Genomic DNA, 18,827 nt, shown 5'->3' with positions numbered 1-18,827 from the left:
ATAAGACCTGAGAGATCTGTCTCCGGCCCCAGAAGTCCCATCTCTCTGACCTAAGACCCTACAGTCCTCCTCAAACACGGCCACCCTACTGTTCTTCCAACACACAGGCCCATTCCCAACCCAGAGTCTTTGCGTTTGCTAATCCTTCTCCCTGGGAAAATCTTGCCCCACATGTTTGCATGGGCCCATCCTTCTCCTCCTCACTCAAATGCTGGCTTCTCAGTGAGTACCTCTCTGGTTACTCTATGTAAAATTTCAAGCCACGCTCCTCATCCTTCCCCCACACCCACTCCCTAGTTTTCCACTTGGGATTGATTTTTTTTTCCTAAGCCCTTATTACCAACTGACATATTTTACCAACTTATTGCGTTTACGGTCTCACCCCCACATCTAGAATGTAAGCTCCATAAAGGCTAGGATTGTAATTTTTATCCTCTACTATTTAAAAGTATTTGCTGAGTGGCTGTCTATTAAGTATTTGTTGACTAGATGAATGAATGAATCAGGGTTTCTTTCTGAGGTGATGAAAATGTTCTAAAATTGGTGATGGCTGTACATATTTATTAATATACATAAACTAAAAACCATTGAACTGTACACTTTAAATACATGAATTGCAAGGAATGTGAAATAAAGCTGTTTAAAAAGAGAGAGGCATGGTATCTCAGCCATCCTAATGCAGGAGTTGGCTTGTGTGTGTTCTGTGCTCTGTGTGAGTAGATGTGAGGTCGTCTGAGAACATTGGCGTGAGATCTGAATTAGGAGGCATCTGAACAATAGTTATAAAGTAGGGGCTCTAGAGTCTGAGGACCAAGTTCAATCCCAACTACTCCATTTTCTGGTTGTGGAAACTTTGGAAAGTCACTACATTTCTCTGTAAGTTTTTAATCTGCAAAATGGGCTGAAAAGAGTACCAAATGCCAGTGTTGTGAGGATTAAATCAGACAATTTCTGCAAATGGTTTAGCATAGCATATGGCCCCATGGGGTGTGTTCAATACACAGTTGCTACTTTAATTTTTATTATTGTTATTATTTTCTGGAGTCCTAGGGATGGGGTACTGAGAAAGGAAGATGGCAGTGGTTGTAGCTCCCAAAGCTATTATCTCCCATTAAAATTCACTTGGATTTTCTCAGGTCTGTCAAGGCAATCCCCGGTTTACACTAAACCTGACCTCTGTCCACATATTCTTTCACTGCTTGATCTTACTTCAGTAGTTCACAAACAAGGCAGCCCATCAAAAGCATATGGAGCTTTTAAAAATAAGTCCTTGAGCCTCACATTTAGGTATAGAGCAGTGGGTCTCAAAGTGTGGGTCTGGGACCAGAAGCATCAGCATCGCCAGCCCTACACAAGGCCTGTTGAATTGGAAATTCAGTGTAGGGCCCAACAATCTGTGTTTTAACCAGCCCTCCAGGTGATTCTGATGCATGCTCAAGTCGACACTACCTGACCAAGTGGAATCTGATTTTTGATAAGCTCCTCTTGTGATTTTGACCTGCTCAGTTGCATACTGTCATTGGGAACAAGTACTACAATGACAGCAATACCCTGATCCATCTATTACATAGTCATGACTAAGCCATCCACTGTTTGCAACCTATAAGCAGAAACAGCCTCAGAATTCTCTTACATGGACACAACTTCAGCAATGAAATGAACAGGTCATGTAAACACCTTTGAGAACCCATTTCCCCTGGGTACACTACTTTAATTTCTGTTAAGCTTATTCACTTGTTTTTGGCACAGGCTTGTTTTCAAGGCTACTTTATTGCTTGATTCATTTAATTTATCTGTCACCAAACATTTTTCATGTCCCTACTCTGTGTCAAGCCATCAACACCAATGCAATGTATGTTGGTGCAGCCACTATGGGAAACAGTATGGAGGTTCCTCAAAAAAGTAAAAGTAGACTTGCCATATGATCCAGCAATCCCATTCCTGGGCATATATCTGTACAAAACTATAATTCAAAAAAATACAGGCACCCCTATGCTCATAGCCAATGGCTATTGGCTATTCACCCAAGACATGGAAGCAACCTAAATGTCCACTGACAGATGAATGTATAAAGAAGATGTATATACAATGGAATATTACTCAGCCATGAAAAGAATGCAATCACACTATTTACAGCAAAATGGATGGACCTAGAGATTATCATACCAAGTGAAGTAAGTCAGAAAGAGAAAGACAAATACCATATGATATCACTTATATGTGGAATCTAAAATATGACACAGGGACTTCCCTGGTGGTCCAGTGGCTAAGACTTCGTGCTCCCAATGCAGGGGGCCTGGGTTCGATCTCTGGTCAGGGAACTAGATCCCACATGCTGCAACTAAGAGTTCGCATGCCACAACTAAGACCCGGCACAGCCAAGTAAATACATAAATAAAAATATTTTTAAAAAATAAATAAATTAAATAAATAAATAAATAAAATATGACACAAAGGAACCTATCTATGAAACAAAAACCAACTCACAGACATAGAGAACAGACTTGTGGTTGACAAGGGGGGGTGGAGAAGGGGAGGATTGGGAGTTTGGGATTAGCAGATGAAAAGTATTATATAGAGGATGGTTAAGCAACGAGGCCCTACTGTATAGCACAGGGAACTATATTCAATATCCTGTGATAAACCATAATGGAAAAGAATTTTAAAAAGAATATATATATATATATATATATATATATGACTGAATCACTTTTCTGTACAACAGAAATTAACACAACATTGTAAATCAACTATATTTCAATTAAAAAAAAAATGGATTGTCACATTTCCTGAGAAAACATTTTGGAGGACGAAACTGATCATTCATGGAGATGATGGCATTTCCTTTCATAGGGAGCCTCAGGAATTGGGTAGACAACATTCCATACAGGCCACTTAAATGCTGACTTTTCTAAATGTAGGAGAGTGGACTGTACAGTTCTCTTTGTATCACTGCAAAGCTACACTACTACATAAAAAGTGAACATTTATTTGCAGCATGTTCTTAATTTTCTTAAAGATAAGTGTGTAATTATCTTGTATGATTTCAAAAATCCCAAAAAACTACTATAGCACAAACATGAGTTAGTGAAAATAAAAATAATAAAACATAGCTTCATTGGAGAACAGAGAGGAACTTAGTAAAGATACTGGAATAGTGGGGCTTGTAAAATATCAGTATGGTGGATACTATTTGGCCTATGCAATTTCCATTTCTAAGAAATGATGATTTTGTTGCTTTTTAAAACCAAAGTACTGGGGTTTGATCCTGCTTTTAAGTTAAGCACATGTTAAATCACATGTCACAATATGGATCTGAGAAATGCCTCTTATCTCCCTCTACAACCTGGCATCAAAATAAGATTATTCAGTCAGGAAGCGAAATGAAAGTGCCAGCCAGACTTGCTGCTGTTTCCTGTTATGTTATCCAAGGGCATCAAAAATTTTCTATAGAAAAGAGGGCTCCAGCTATAGAAACAGAAATCACATTTTTCAGGCTTACCAGTTTAATGTGTTCTCGCTTCTGGTATTTTTCGCTATAATACTGTTCTTGTCGAAGATTAAGCAGCTGCTGCTGTTGTTTGTCCTTCAAGTCTGTTGACTTTTGGGTCATTTCGGCATCCAGGGCAGCAAGGTCTTGCTCAATTGTTGATGAACCATGGTCAGGGCTGCTGGGTTCTGATCTGCAGAGACAGAAAGCTTGACTCACAAAATATGTAGGTCAGAGCAAGGTGGAGGGAGGGCTGCACACCAGAGTCCCTCTTAGAGACTCTGTTTGGAAATAAATATTTCGATAAACCACTTGAGACAGGCTGATACCCCAAGGACAAGCTTAGCAGCAGAAGGTCTCCAAACACAGAAAGTAGATGAAATTTGTGCTGCTCTAGAAAGAGGTAGTGGCAGAAAAGGAAAGCCAGGAGGCTCGGGGCCCTGGCAGTGGTGGTGGAAAGAATGACAATCCCCCCTTGGGAAAAACAATGTCTAATAAGGACTTTTTGAGGCTTTTATTTTTTATTTTTTAACGTGGCATGTAGAATGTATTTTCCAGCTACATTTCTCCTGTACACTCTGCTGCATTGATGATTCTGTAGGGGGAGTTGAAAAGGTGATGAATTTTGCATCTGCGCGGTGTAGATTGACAACAGAGAGCATGTGCAGACGTCATGGGCCAGCAACACTCCCAGCTGACACGTTCTGTTTCTTGACATCTTTTAATAGCAAGATTTGTTATTAAAATAAGTTTCTTTGGGGGCTGAACCAACTTCATTGATATCTCCACCCAAAATGGCACTTTGGTTCCAAGAGAAAGGAGGATGAATTGGGTTCATTCTAAAATATTTATCGAGTGCTCACTCTGTGCAGGGGGACTTTCTTTGAGTTATTCATAAAGAATTATATAGATATTTTGACGTTTAGGACTAATGTTGAATCAAAACAAAGCAATTCTCACTAACATTATTGTGTTAAAACATACAGTGTGATTCCTTCAAATTCTGTGCTCTTACTTCTTGTAGGACAAATAGAATGAGAGACAGTGTTGGAAACGGGGTACCAAGAGCAGGTCTGTTCTTTTCATTTATATGGAAACCGCTGCAGAAAGAACCACCTAAGATACCCAGCACATCAGATTCGGTCTCCATGTTTTCACTTGCGGCCAAGTGGAACGAGTAGAAGAGGTTTCTTGAATCAGCTGGTGCTAATTCCTCTTACTTTCTCTTTGAATTAGGCCAACACAATGGTGCCACATGGAGAGGCAGTTGGTAGAAGCTAGTGTTAGGATCCTGTTTTGTCAAATAAGGGATGCAGAATTCCCTCAAAGGTTTCTAAACATCAGAATCACATGACAGCACTGAGGTGGCCCTCCATCCTGGCATGAGTACAAGTCTATTTATCAACATCAGAGGAGAGGAGCATTGGAGGGGTGACCTCTGTCTTGGCATGAACATGAGATACATTTACAATCTGCTGCAGCAGGAAGTTGGTATAGCCAGAACATAAAGTGTTGCTTCAGTGAGCCACAACCACCATAGCAGAGGCAACAGGGCAACATTTCTTGACCACTCAGCAGGTGCCAGGGACGTTCTGCCTTACTTCTGGCTTTTACAACAACCCAGCTAGCAGGTGTGACCATCTCCTGTTTACATTTGAGGAAATTGAGTTTCAGTAAGACAATTTTCCTAAGGACACAGTATGGGGGAGCAGCAGTGCAGCTTACCCAAGGACAGACATCTAGAAAACAGCAAAGTCTGTGCTCTGAGAACAACACAGTGTGTGACAGAAACCATCTTTGAATGATCTACTCTTCACATTATGTGAAAACTCAGTTAAGACTATGGATATTTGAATAAGAAACTGATCTAATATAACGTTGTACATATGAAACTTATATAATGTTATAAACCAATGTTACCTCAATAAAAAATAAATCTAAAAATTATTTATTAATTCATTAGAAAATATAAGTCCATTACATATTAATATATTTTGTGAAAAATAACTATACTTTCAAAACAAGAAGAAAATCAGTGAGATTAAAAAACTCTCACTGGCAAAAAAAAAAAATGAATATAATGGACATTATGTCCATTTATTACTCTGAGGAGTTTTCAGGATTTTAATGTGTATCATGGGGGGATGGGAAATGGACAGACATAATCAGACCTCAGTGTCTTTGCCTCTTGAAGAAAAGTTTCTCCTGATGTATTTTTTGATACAAGATGCTTAGGGATTTTTGTTTGTTTGCTTTTTGAGGGAAAGTAAAGAAAAATAACCAAGGGACGAATGTTTCTGCATCTTCTCCAAAAACAGGGTTGAAGATATTATCCCCTGTTGCCTAATGTTGCCTGTGTATGATCCAAGAGATGAATTCTTTTGTAATTTAATACCAGGAAAATGTTTGTCCCTCTTGGAAAAGCAAGTGTCCTTTAATCAGATAAGGAGAATTATCTAACCCGTATTTCCTTTTCTCAGAAGCTAAGAACTAACTTTAGTGTTCAAGGACAGAAATTACATTAAATGGTTACTTCTGTCCAGTCGAAATACAACACGGGTCACATATTTGATTTTTGTCCACATATGTGATTTGAAATTTTTAGTAGCCATCTTAAAAAGTAAAAAGAAATGAGTGAAATTAATTTTAATAATATATTTTACATAGCTTGATTATCAAAAATATTATCATTTCAACATGTAATTAAAATCAATATACATCAATATAAAAATATGAAATTTTTTTTTTTTTTTAGTGAAGCCTTTGAATTCTGGTGTGTTATTTTATACTTGAAGCACATTTCAATTCCAATGAGTCACTGTTTGTGGTTAGTGACTCATGTATTGGACAGCAGATCTGGTAACTGGTAGACAGTCTGTGTGCATATGCATGTGTGTACGTTTTTTTTTTCTATTTTTATAGGATTTTTATACATGTCGTCTATGATAAGTTATTTTAATATTCTACTGGAAGTTTGCAGGATATGACATAAATAAATGAATACAGGAATAAACAAATGACTACATACATATCACTAAGATCAAAATTTAGAAGTTTTAGGCCAAGCTTTGCCTGAACTATTTTGTAACCGTGGGTAAATGTTAAGCCTTTCGTTTTCAGATTCCTCCTTGAAGAAGTGATAACAGTTCACCTAGATGGCTTCTAAGGCTGCTCCAGGTCTAAAAAATGATGATTTTGCTGCTTTTAAAAACCCAAGTACTGGGTTTTGATCGTGCTTTTAAGTCAAGCACATGTTAAATCATATGTCACAAGATGCATCTGAAAAATGCCTCTTACCTTTCTCTTAACCTGGCATCAAGATCAGATTATTGAATAAGGAAGTGAAGGGAAGGATGGAAGGATGTGGTACAGCCTGCCTGACTCTTAGCTTCTATGCTCACATAGTTTCCCCACAATACCATGTTAGGCACTTTGGGGTGATAACTGAGTAGGTCGTGTTCACTGCTGTGTCCCCAGGGCACACAGAAAGCGCTCAATAAATATTGGTTGAATGAATGTGTGAGAAACGCTTCTCCCCAGCACGGTCTGAGTACATGGGGCTGTGGGGACTCTTAGGCCCCAAACAAGGATTATCTGTACAGGGCTTTGTGGGTTTCAGATAGGGCAGCAAAGGGCAGTAGAGGTTCTCTTTTCAATAAGACAAGTTGCCTCTTCAGCTTGGTTCTAGCCCACAGCAAAATGCCACACCCCCCAGGTTGGCAGCTGCAATATGGCAAGTCAGCCAGTTGGTCTTGGGCCTACAGGCTAGAACTCAAGGGTAGGACTTCCCGCATATCTAGTCTCAGAATTTGGTCAAATAAAGAAATTCAGTCTACAAGCAAAAGTGAGCTGAGAGGACACAAAAGCTGTAGAGAGTGGAGGGAGTTGGGTGGCTTTCCTTCTTTCAGTGGTGTAGATCCAAAACGTGGTGCAAAACACTGAAAATCCATCAACTAAACTTCAATTAAAAAAAAAAAAGAGGGGCTTCCCTGGTGGCGCAGTGGTTGAGAGTCTGCCTGCTAATGCCGGGGGACACGGGTTCGGGCCCTGGTCTGGGAGGATCCCACATGCCGCGGAGCAACTAGGCCCGTGAGCCACAATTACTGAGCCTGCGCGTCTGGAGCCTGTTCTCCGCAACAAGAGAGGCCGCAATAGTGAGAGGCCCGCGCGCCGCGATGAAGAGTGGCCCCCACTTGCCGCAATTAGAGAAAGCCCTCGCACAGAAACGAAGACCCAACACAGCCAAAAATAAATAAATAAATAAATAAATAAATAAATAAATAAAAAAGAACTATCAAGCAAAGACTGTGATATGACAATTTGCGAAGGAATAAATATAAATTGACAATAAATATGCCAAAAAATTCAACTTAATAAGGAAATGCAAATTAAGATACTAATAACATCACTTTTTTCTCCATCAGTTTGCACTTTCATATCTCGCTGATAGTTACAAACTGAAACAGAAAAGTCTTTAAATTGATCTAGGGATCCCACTTCTCAAATTTTAAGAAAATAGGAATATATGAAAAGATTTATACATACATATTTATTAATACATTTCTTATAATAACAAATAATCAAAAACAACACTTACATTCATCAATAAAAAATCATTTAAGTTAATTGTAGTTTGTCCATTCAAAAAAAAAAACACTGAAAATCCATATAAATGACTCTCCTCCTTTATACTATAAAACAAACAAAAAATACCCCTTCAACTTACTTTTTCTTACTATCCTTTTTGGCTGTCTTTTCCAAAGCTGCCCTCCTTCGCAAGTAGTCATTCTGGATTTCATTATATTTTGTAGTGTGTTCTTTGATAAGGTCAGTGGTTTTCTTGTGGTGTCTCTTAACCAGGTCTTTCATTTCTTTGTAGTGCTTCTTTTGAAGTTTCACAAACGACTTCTGTTGCTTTAGCTCTTCAATTGTCTGCGCTTCTACTTCTGCAACAAATGGGTATGAGAGCTGAGAGGCCTGGAAGGGCTGAGAGGACAGAGCAGTTGCTGTTGAGCAGTATTTTTCTGACCCCAGCCCACTGGATCTTGAGAGCAGAGCTTGGAAGTCAAACGTGTGCTCCAGGCTGGCTTTATGACTTGCTAACTTTGTGACTATGTTACCAAATTTCTCAAAGACCCAATTTCTTTACTCATAATTTTTAAAAAAGTTTGGGTTCCCTAGAAACAGAGCCCAAGAGAGGGATTCAGGTACATGTGATTTACCAAGGGGGACTCTCAGTAGGAGGGGAGTGAGGGCAGCAGATACAGAAGAAGAAGTAGCTAAACAAGGATGTGGCCTTGGCTGGAATCCGGCTTCTGCCTGATCCCAGGGGGAGCTCTGGAGCATGAACTGTACTACAGAGTTAGTGTCACCTTGAGGCAAAAAAGCCAGCTTTTTGCCTATTTGGGAATGTCAGTCGTAGGGAGGCATAAGCTCCTGGAGAGGGGGCTTCCTTTTGGCTGAGGGCAATTTTCTTTCTTTCTTTCTTTCTTTTTTTTATAAAAGATCTCCCACACAATCTTCAGCTATCCCTGTGGTTTGCTAATATGTTTGCAAATGGCACTGCACCTGCTTTTGTATAAATTTTGGATGCCTAGAGCATCAAATGTATCCGGGCATTGTCAGAGACATTGTGTCATAAATAGCTCAAATGGATATAATGAGATATGCTCCATGATCGACAGAGTAGCAAGATATTTATCAGATAAGAAATCCCTCTTCATGATCAGTGTGCCTTCCATGAGGGCAATTTTCAAAAGCAGAGGAAGCTATGAGCTGTTAGGAGCCAACGTTTACTACAGCTGGGAGCTGGGTGCCACAGATGGTAAAGGGGATTTTGGTGGGCACTAACAGGATCCACTTTAAAGATCACACAATTTCTACTTTTTAGGGTTGTTATGGTGATGATGAAATAAAAGAATTAATGCAAAGTTTTTAACATAGTTTCTGGCAGTGTGCCTGTTAGAGGCTTAACAAATGATTGTACAGGTTCTACAGCACCATTTCTAAGGGGCACTATTCACAGTATAGGTATTGTAGGTTTGTATATTTATCACAACATTGCTCCAGTATAGATCATTAAGGTGAGGGAAGGCCTTTCTTTGCTGTGATTTGCCCAAAGGTACCATAAGGGTTGGTGGTAGCTTATATCACTACATAGTGTTTTATTTAATGCCAACAAAACATTTAATGTGACAGAGCTTGATTTTAAAACAGTCTGTGTTTTACTGACTTGTTTAATCAATTGTAAGAATATGCATTTAAAAAATATGTTAACATTTCTAAAACTAAGCTGCATCGTGTAGTCAATGGAGTGTCACAATTTGTTGGTGCTTTTCTTTCTTGGCCATCCATGAGTAGTGGGGTACCTTAAAAAGGATGGTGCCTTAAATTCAATGAATTATCTTTTATTTAGACCTAGATTAAGCCATAGGTCACATGTTTTCATCCTTTGATGTGAACTTTCTGCTTCTGGGAACAAAAATAAGTTATGATAAATATTTAGAACTGTCAAGAGATTCAGAAATAATATATGCCATGAATAACAACAGACCTGAATAGCAAATGATATATCTAGTGGATAAACATTGAAATCAGAATAACAATTTATGTTCTTAAATGATAAGGTCTTTAAGCAACTGAAATATGTTTCCCTTTTTAATAATGCATCTATTCTCCTGACATTTGATTCCTTTTGAGAAAGAGGCCAGGGAGAGAATCAGGTACATTTATTTAATGGTTTCCCTCAGGCCCAGATGGACTCATTATGGTTGCATAATGACTGATTATATTAAAATTTATAATCCTAAGGAATTGCTGCAGTTTTGGTGACAGATTCAACCTCACTTCTTTAAAAATGGTGTGCAGCACATCAGCTGTGGCAAGTTTAGCAACAGGGTTCAAGATGTACCAACCTATGACTAAAAATAATTCCACGGAAAGTATTATTTTTTAAAAAGCCCGTGGATGAAAGGCTATTGTTTGAATATGTCCTTAAACATAAAGGTAATGCCCATTTATATAAGGAAACAAATACCACTCATAAATCACCCAGAGATAATCACTGCTAATATATTGATATAGACACCCACCTTTCATCTATGCATTTGTGTATTTTTAAATAATATTGGAATCATGCTCTTATTTACACTTCTGTCTCTTGTTTTATGTGTGAACATTGTATTGTTTCCCATGGAATTAAATCTTTAAACACATGTTTTCTTTTCATACATTCCTAAAGTAATTTTTGGATGCATATTTTATGTATTATTTTGGTGAAAACATAAATACACATCCCTCTCAATTTTCACAAAGTGAAGAGGTTTCTGTAGCCACCACTTAGATCAAAATCAGAATATTATCAGCGCCCCAGAGGCCCTCTTTTCGGTTCCAGCCCTCCCTCCCACCCCCTAAGTATAATCCAAATCCGTGTTTCTAAGAACACAAATTACTTTTGCCTGTTTTTGAACTTTGTGTAGCTGGAATCATAAAGAATGTGCTCCTTGGTGTCTGTCCTCTTTTCTTCAACATTATGCTGTGAATTTTATCCATGTAGTTGTGTGTAACTGCAGTTTATTTATTTCTACAGCTGTATCCTATTTTATTCTGTGACTATACCACAATGTATCCATTCTACTGTTTATGGATATTTAAGTTGTTTACAGTTTTTGGTTCTTATCCATAGTGCTGTTTTTTGTGTACACTTCTGTTGTATGTTGGGCCAACATGCTACACACTGCTACATACTGCTAATTGTGTTAAAGAAAGCTTGTACCAATTTTAGTCCCACTAGTTTAAGAAATTAACCAAATATAAAATATTCCCAAACTGTATCATCATTCTTAAACTCTGTGTAGTCTATGGTCACAAACAGTTCATATTCTGCATTTCTAAAATATGCTTTATTGTGGGCACTTTGGGAAGATTGCATTCCTGTTCACTGGGTCACATTTCCAGTATGAAACTATTCCTTGATTCCAAAATATATCTTGTGAAATTATGTTATTTTTTTATTCCAGTAGGGTCCTATTTGCCAAGTATGGTTACTTCTCTGTGATTATACTGTGTAACATGGCTTGAAGTAGGATGTATCTGTAGATGGTTTTAGAAGAGAAATATTAATGATGTTATATTTCAAAGATGAAATCTCCTCTCCTCTAAATACTTACCCTGCGTAATATTCAGCTGCCTAATTCCATAGGGAAAAAAGGTGGTATTTACCTGTTAAAACACTCTGAATAAGATCTTCTGTTTTGGCAGGTGCCTTTACAGAGCCTGAAAAAGAAAAAAATAGCCTCTTTTAACTTTTAAAATTGTTTTCTTCCTGTAAAACAATGTTTGGCGCTTGACTCTAAGTCTCTTTATGGAGAAATTACAAATTGCGGGAGAAAATTATCTTAAAAATATTCTAAGAAATGTCTTCAGTTTGTAACTTTGGGGCAAGCCTAATTAAATGTGAATCTATATGCTCCAGTTATAGAAAGGCCATTCCTCCACTTTGAATCAAAACTTTGTCAACAAATTCAGTTTAGGCTACTGCTACCTTCTGGCCATAACAGGAATGACAAGTGATCTTTTAAAAATCAAAGGCTGACCAGCAGGCAGGAATATGGTTGCAGGCAAGATCCATTAGAGGGTGCCAAAATCACTGGACAAACGTTTAAGGAGAAACAGGATAGTTGCATAGTCTTAAAGTGTCTCCACTAAGATATCAATTAACTATAAAGGGGAAAATTGCAACTTTCAGTGGAGAAACCTGGCAGATGGCACCTTAACCAAGTGATCCAACATCACTGATGATGAGACACAGCAACATCAGATACCCCCGACATAATGCTCTCAGAACAGCATTGCTTCTGTGATGTTCTTGCCAAAAATGCGTAATTTTAGTTTAATCATGAGAAAACATCAGGCCAACCCAAACTGAAGGATAATCTACAAAATAACTGACTCTTCAGAAGTGTCAAGGGCATGAAAGACAAGACAGACTGAGGGACTGTCATAGATTCAAGGAGGCTAAGGAGACATGACAATTAGTACAATGTGGGATCCTGAGCTGGAACCTGGAACAATCAAAGACATTAGTGGAAAGCAGGTGAAGTTCAAACAAGGTCTGTGGTTTAGTTCAGGGTATTGTGCCAATGTTAATTTCCTGGTCTGACTCTGACAGATGTTAATGCCAGAGAAGAGGGTTCCAGTTTTGCAATGTATTCTGTGCTATTTTAAAAATTATTCTGTAAGTCAAATGATTCCAAAGCACTCAGGTAAAAAAATAAAATGCTAAATTCTCTTTTACTCTCAAAAGCACAAGGTTATATTCACTATTTAAATTAATTATTCATATTCTAGGAACACACTAAATGTTTGTATTTGGTATATAAAAACTTCATTTGAAAATATCACTTCTTTTTATACACAGGTTATCTCCTCATTACTATTAATCTCAACAACCTCCTTTCTTAAGTAGTCTCAGTAGGAGCATAGAAGCTAAAGGGAAGAATTTTAGGATCGTGGAGAACTGGTGTCAGTCTTGCCTTCACTCTTCATTAGCGACTTGGCCTTCAAGAAGTACCTTGTCATTTTAAAACTGCAATTGATTCATCTGCACCATGGGGGCAGTGGTAGAATCGACTCTCAGAAGCCTGGTTTAAGAGTTAAACGAGATAATCCACGTGAAGCATTTAGCAGCGTGCTCAGCACATGATAAGCACTTTAAATTGGTGAAAGGAAGTGGAGAAAGATGCAAAGGAATTCTTGGCAGAAACGTAACATAGTAAGGTAGAACTAAGAATGTGCTTCTAAAGCATAGCTGCATATGAGGTGCTTGAAGAACCCTTCACACACCCTGCCAGCAGATGGACCATAATCCATCACTAAATAAAGGCATGGGAAATCTGGGTGATATTTTGTTGTGGCGTCATAAATTGTCAGCAGAGCCAGATGAGCACTTATGAGTCTCTTGGCCTTCCTTCGTTCCTTCCTTCCTTCCCTCATTCATTCCCTCATCACACATTTCTGGAGCATCTCCTAAGTCCATGCATTTTTGCCCATGTGATGTTTTCGCTAAGTCAATCATGCTACCTCCTTCAGTGGTACATATAAACTAGAGGCTCTTAGTCATGTAGCACAGCTCTCTCATCAGAGTGTTTACCTGGAGCTGGTTGGTTGTGGAGAGCCTGGGAGGGTGGTTTGGGTGTCAGGGATGTAGTGTGATTCATCCCGTTTTCTGCTGGAGTCGTCCTGGCTTCACTTGGAGCTTCTGACTGTGTTTCCCCAGGATCAGCCTAAAATCATAAACATCCTTTAATTTTTCACACTTCTTATGGTTATTTTGTGACCTTCCTAAACCCACAAAGCTACATTTGATAGCATTTTCACAACTCATTTGGACTCTGAAATATCACATCTGAAACTGTGCGGAAAGCAGGGTAAAAACAGCATGGTATTGAACCATGATTTTGGCCAGTTAATTGTATTAAAGGCCCCGATATTTATGCTTTTCTATGCCCACTGCTCTTGGACGTGTCCTCCAGCACTGACTCTGGACCTGAGCATGTGATTTGCTTTGGTCAAATGAGAGAGTAGCAAACTTGATGTAAGCAGTGGATTGAAAAGCCATTTGCAAATGTTTCTTCTCTTTCTCAGACCCCTGCTATAGCCATGGAGGATGAGAGCCCACATGGAGGAGAGCTAAGTCATGTAGACAAGGATGTCCTGGACCAGCCAGCCCTGAGTTGACAACATACACTTAAGTGAGCCCACCTAAGATTAGCTGAACCTGGTCCAGATCAACAGAACTGCTCAGTTGACCAAATGACTCATGAACAATAATAAGTAGTTGATGCTGTAAGCCACTAAGTTGGGGGATTGTTTGTTATGCAGCAGTAGCTAATTGATACACTGGTTATAAACATCGATTTTGGAGCCAGACTTACCTGGGTTCAAATTCTGGCCCTGCCACTTATTAGTATTGTGATATTGGGCAAGTCACTTAACTGTCTGTCCCTCACTTTCCTCATCTTTATAGATGGGGATATGTATGTACTGGGGATCATAATATTATCTATATTGTAAGGTTGTTTAGAGGATCAAATAATTTACTATTCATAAAGTGCTTAGAATAATTCCTGGCACAGAGTAAATTTGTGCATGTTATATAAATAGATAAAACATTTAAGCTTGTATAATACTACCAATAAATAATAATAACAGATACATTAAAACTTATGAAATCTCTACTCCATTCCCTCCAGCAGCTAGTCTGCTATGCCCTGTGAAGAGCAAACATTTAATGTTTGATGAGTAAATGTCGATCTTTATAAAATAATTGCCTCAATAATTATATACCATTTTAGCGATGCTTTTCAGGGTTCTGCAACTCTTGTCTCAGAATTGCCTTCTGAGTCCAGCGCAGATTTTACTGACAATGAGGCTATCCCAATGCTCTACTTTGTTGTACATTAAAAAAATATATTAGGAAATGGCCAAGAGTCATTTGGAGCTCAATGTTGTGACATTTTGTTATGTAATTACAGACAGCAGATTGCCTTATGATAACATTTTTAGAAAATGTAAGATGAGAATGAAAATAATGACACATTGTCACAAGTGGCTTTTAATCTGTCCCCCCAAAGCATCTTTAAAACACAAGTTCCAACACTTCTTTTGGTGATGGCAGAACTTATTTTGATTCAACAAACAATCCCTGTTTACCTACCACAGACTGCTCTGCTCAGAGCTGATGGCATTGAGATGTAAGGGATGAGCCTGGGGTCAGTGGCGGGGAAGGGGGCGGAGTGGGGGGTAAGGAACCTAGGCCAGTGACCTTGGCAGCCTGTAGAACTCACGATGCAGAACTCTGTCTTCTGAAAAATGGCTACTTCGAATGGGGAAGTTCTGGTATGTTTGTGTTGTTCGATTACATCCATCAGGAAAAGTCTCCCTAGAATCATTATGCCAAGGGGAGGGATTGCATATTTTTTGTTCAGCAAGAGATTGCAGACTGGAGGCTTAGGGTCCAAATGGAGTGCATCGAAATGTTCACCCAAAGCTGCCAGATTTTAAAAATAAGGAGATTTTATATTAATAAAATGGATCTCTTGCTTCAGTTGAAAAATCAGATTGGGCAACACTGGGCCTGCATTCCCGCTCTGGATGAGAACGGAGGGGTTTCTGCCTCTTTAAGGACACTCCCCTGTGACTCATTTAGACTTTACCTGCCACAGTCCTGTAGGCATTTGGGTTTGCAGGAGATACTTGAGAAGACTGAACTATCATAGATGTTTGACCACACAATTCATAAAGGAAATGCATTTACATTGCACAGGAGAGATTGAAGTAAAGGGAGTGCTGGACAGAGCACTGGGTCATCAGCAAAGTTACCCATTGGCCTTGGTCCTCTGGCCTGAATACAGTGGGGGTAAAACTTCCCAGCCTCCCAGCCATAGGGGGTGCCCGTGGTCACCAAACTCAGCTGCCGGGAAAACAGGGACAGAAGGTGCTCTTGTTCCATGGGTGGCTGATCTTGCCCATTTTTTATATCCAGGCAGGTTTCTGGAAACAGGTGGGGATGAATCAGATTCTTCCCAGTGTGACAGCTGGCTGAAATTAGCCCTCTGGAAGAGGATAGGGAAGAAGAAAATTTTGATGGAGGAAAGAATGGAGGTGATGGAAAGCCAGCTTCCATGAAGGCAATACTGTGTGGCTTCTTTTTGGCAACTAGGTGTAGTGCCCTAGGGGGTCTCAGGCTGGAGGTGTATTCAAAATGAACCCAGCAAGCTTATTTTGTCTGTATCAGGTTTGCAGGCATTCCATGGGGCTGTGTGCCCTTGGGAAATCAAGTTCAATCATTAACTTGAATCAAGATGCAGGAAATAGAAGCTCTGCTTATCAAGGGTATGTTAAGACAAAGCCCTTACATTCCAGAAACTGATATAATGTATGAATTCAAAGACATTTTTTAAAAAATAGATAAATGTTGAGGAAACACACTGGAAAACACTTTGTAGTTACAACTGAGGATCAAGAGATCACCAAGGTTTGGTGCTGGATTTGAGGTAAGCTTGGGAGAAGTGCTTGGTCCAGGGGTCCTGGGGATGCCTTCAGGTAGGGTGGACGGCACCACATAACCCTGGGGGGCACGGGGGCACCCTTGGCACTGTACAGTAACAGGCAGTCAGTAGAAACGATGGAAATGAGCGAAACGGACTAGATTTCACGCAACAGGGCAAAGCGAGGCTGTGCCCAGACCTGGAGGGGGAGCTGCTGGGAGGGGCGACTGAATTCCAGCCAATTATTGCCTAGGCTGCGAGGAAAGCTGGGAAACTGACTTTTTGGTGCGGTATCTCCCAATTTAAAACCACTGAGAGGCCAAAGCACATCTTCAGAGCGCATGCGGCCCAGAAGCTGCCCATCTGTACCCTCTGCTCAGAGGAGAGAGTTTGCCTGGATTTCCGGGATTGTGTCAGTCAGCAATGTACCCAGAGCCACTGCTGGAAACGCAGTGGGCGGGGCCAACTGGTCTGCAGCCCCGCCCCGCCCCCCACCTCCTCGCCCCAGGGACCCAGCAAAGGTGGAGAGAATAGAGCGGGTAAGGAGGACCCTGAATGCTGGGCTAAGGAATTTGGGGCTCCTTGTGTAGACTGACCCTTGTCAGGGACCTCTTAGGATTTTCTGGAAACAGATTTTATTAATTTAGTGAGAATCTATAGTTGCAAATATATCGCACTGTTGCTTAAAATACGTTGCTAGCGAAGGGCAGTATATACAGATTTGAACTGGCAGTTCCCTATTGGAGATTGACCATAGAAGCAGCTGTAGATCATCGTGTGCCAGACACCGTTACACACGCCAGCTCCGTCTCAGCCAGACAGCGAAGGCAGCCGCTCAACTCCATTATACAGCAAAGAAGTCAGAGGCGTTATTAAAGTCTTCACTAAAGACTTTCTAGAAGCCACACCGTTAAGGGTGCGACTGGTGTTTGAATATATGTCATAGTCTAAAGTCTGAATTTTTCTATTGCACTAGTTCACCCTGTATTCTATGATAATAGCAACTTAAGGAACCACAATAGTAACTTACGTTACTGCGGAGATACAGAAATGTATAAATGTAAAGACCATTCTCAAAGAGCTTACTCTGTTGCACTAAAAAGGCATTCAGAAAAAAAAAAAAAAAAGCATTCCGGTATTAAAAAATAAATTTTTGATATCATCACTGAAAGGTCGAATAAGTCCCACTCTGTGGATATGTGAGGTGAAATGCAAAAACCAAATTTCTTGCCCCACTCACAAGCATCAGTGGAAGTCAACACTTGTGACTTGCTTTCTCCCCAGTCTTTGTCCAAATATTCTTTTTTATGCGCTTGAATGAAATAAGCCTGAAATTCTTTCGCATTGCACTGGAAATTACAATAGAAACAAAAGAACTAGAAATATCAGTTTTCTCGATTTAATGGTGAGACTCTTGCGATCCAATTAAACAAATTTCAAGGAAAGAAGGTTCAGAAATTGATATTTCAGTAGCACCAAGTTTTGCTTAGCTGGGTAGAGAAAAATCAACTACAGCAGAAGTAGGTCACTGCCCTCCAGTGGCCAAATGAAAGCATTACACTATTTTTCCTTCAAAACATGAAACAGTGGACTTTTTAAAGCCAAGATTTTATTAAAAATAATACTTATATCCTTCCTATATCAAAAATAAACAGAATGGCCTTAAAATATAACACAAGTGGATCAGTAAAAGTATAACTGGAAAGGCCATTTTTACAAGTTTTAGAGAAGGAGGAGATGCCATTTGGTATGCTAGTTGAAAAGATTCCTATCCCAGGCACTGAAAATTTGGATCTGATGATGAAGCAAGAGACAACTCAAATTTGGGGAATTTAGTGGGGTGGTTAAGATGGTGAGTAAAGGGTCTTCCAAACATCAGAATGTGTTGACTGAGCTATTGGAGGTGTCGGTGTCCTGCCTGAGTCATCTAAAAAGTACAGTCCCTTCCAGGTAGTGGTTAGGATGACAGCATCTTGACTCGGATACTAGATGGGTGAGGGCAAGGGCAAGGTCATCAGTGTTTCCAGAATATTGAGGGCAAGACTCATAATTTCATCATGCAGAAATCCAGTCGACTCAGGACAAATGTGGGCAGTGGATGTGGCTTCATCAAAACTAGCCTTTCCCTTAAGAAAAAGCTTGCTTAAACACATGTACAACTGGTACCTTAAATTTATATAACCTGAATGAAATTAGATAATACATCTACCCCACATTTCTAAAAATTTCAGAACATTTCTAAAAAGTATATCCTGATGTATGTGTTCTGAAGCACTGAGGGATGAATT

At 39.5% G+C, this 18,827-nt stretch overlaps 1 protein-coding gene across 7 annotated transcripts in view; it reads right to left on the bottom strand.

Moving 5' to 3' along the window:
• The window catches only part of PLCB1 (phospholipase C beta 1), a 690,420-nt gene that overhangs the window by 90,651 nt on the left and 580,942 nt on the right, over nucleotides 1-18,827 (bottom strand). For all 7 annotated transcript variants that reach the window (XM_082358993.1, XM_082358994.1, XM_082358995.1 and 4 more), the window contains 4 exons: nucleotides 13,641-13,773; nucleotides 11,711-11,764; nucleotides 8,217-8,436; nucleotides 3,503-3,683 (listed from right to left, as the gene is read on the bottom strand). In XM_082358993.1, the coding sequence (XP_082215119.1) occupies nucleotides 3,503-3,683; nucleotides 8,217-8,436; nucleotides 11,711-11,764; nucleotides 13,641-13,773 (588 nt within the window). The remainder of the gene's footprint in view (nucleotides 1-3,502; nucleotides 3,684-8,216; nucleotides 8,437-11,710; nucleotides 11,765-13,640; nucleotides 13,774-18,827) is intronic.

Source organism: Balaenoptera borealis (genome assembly GCF_965194805.1).
Source record: "Balaenoptera borealis genome assembly, chromosome: 16".
NCBI lineage: Eukaryota > Metazoa > Chordata > Mammalia > Artiodactyla > Balaenopteridae > Balaenoptera > Balaenoptera borealis.
Note: the sequence above shows the minus strand (reverse complement) of the source record. Positions and strands in the feature narration are given on the sequence as shown.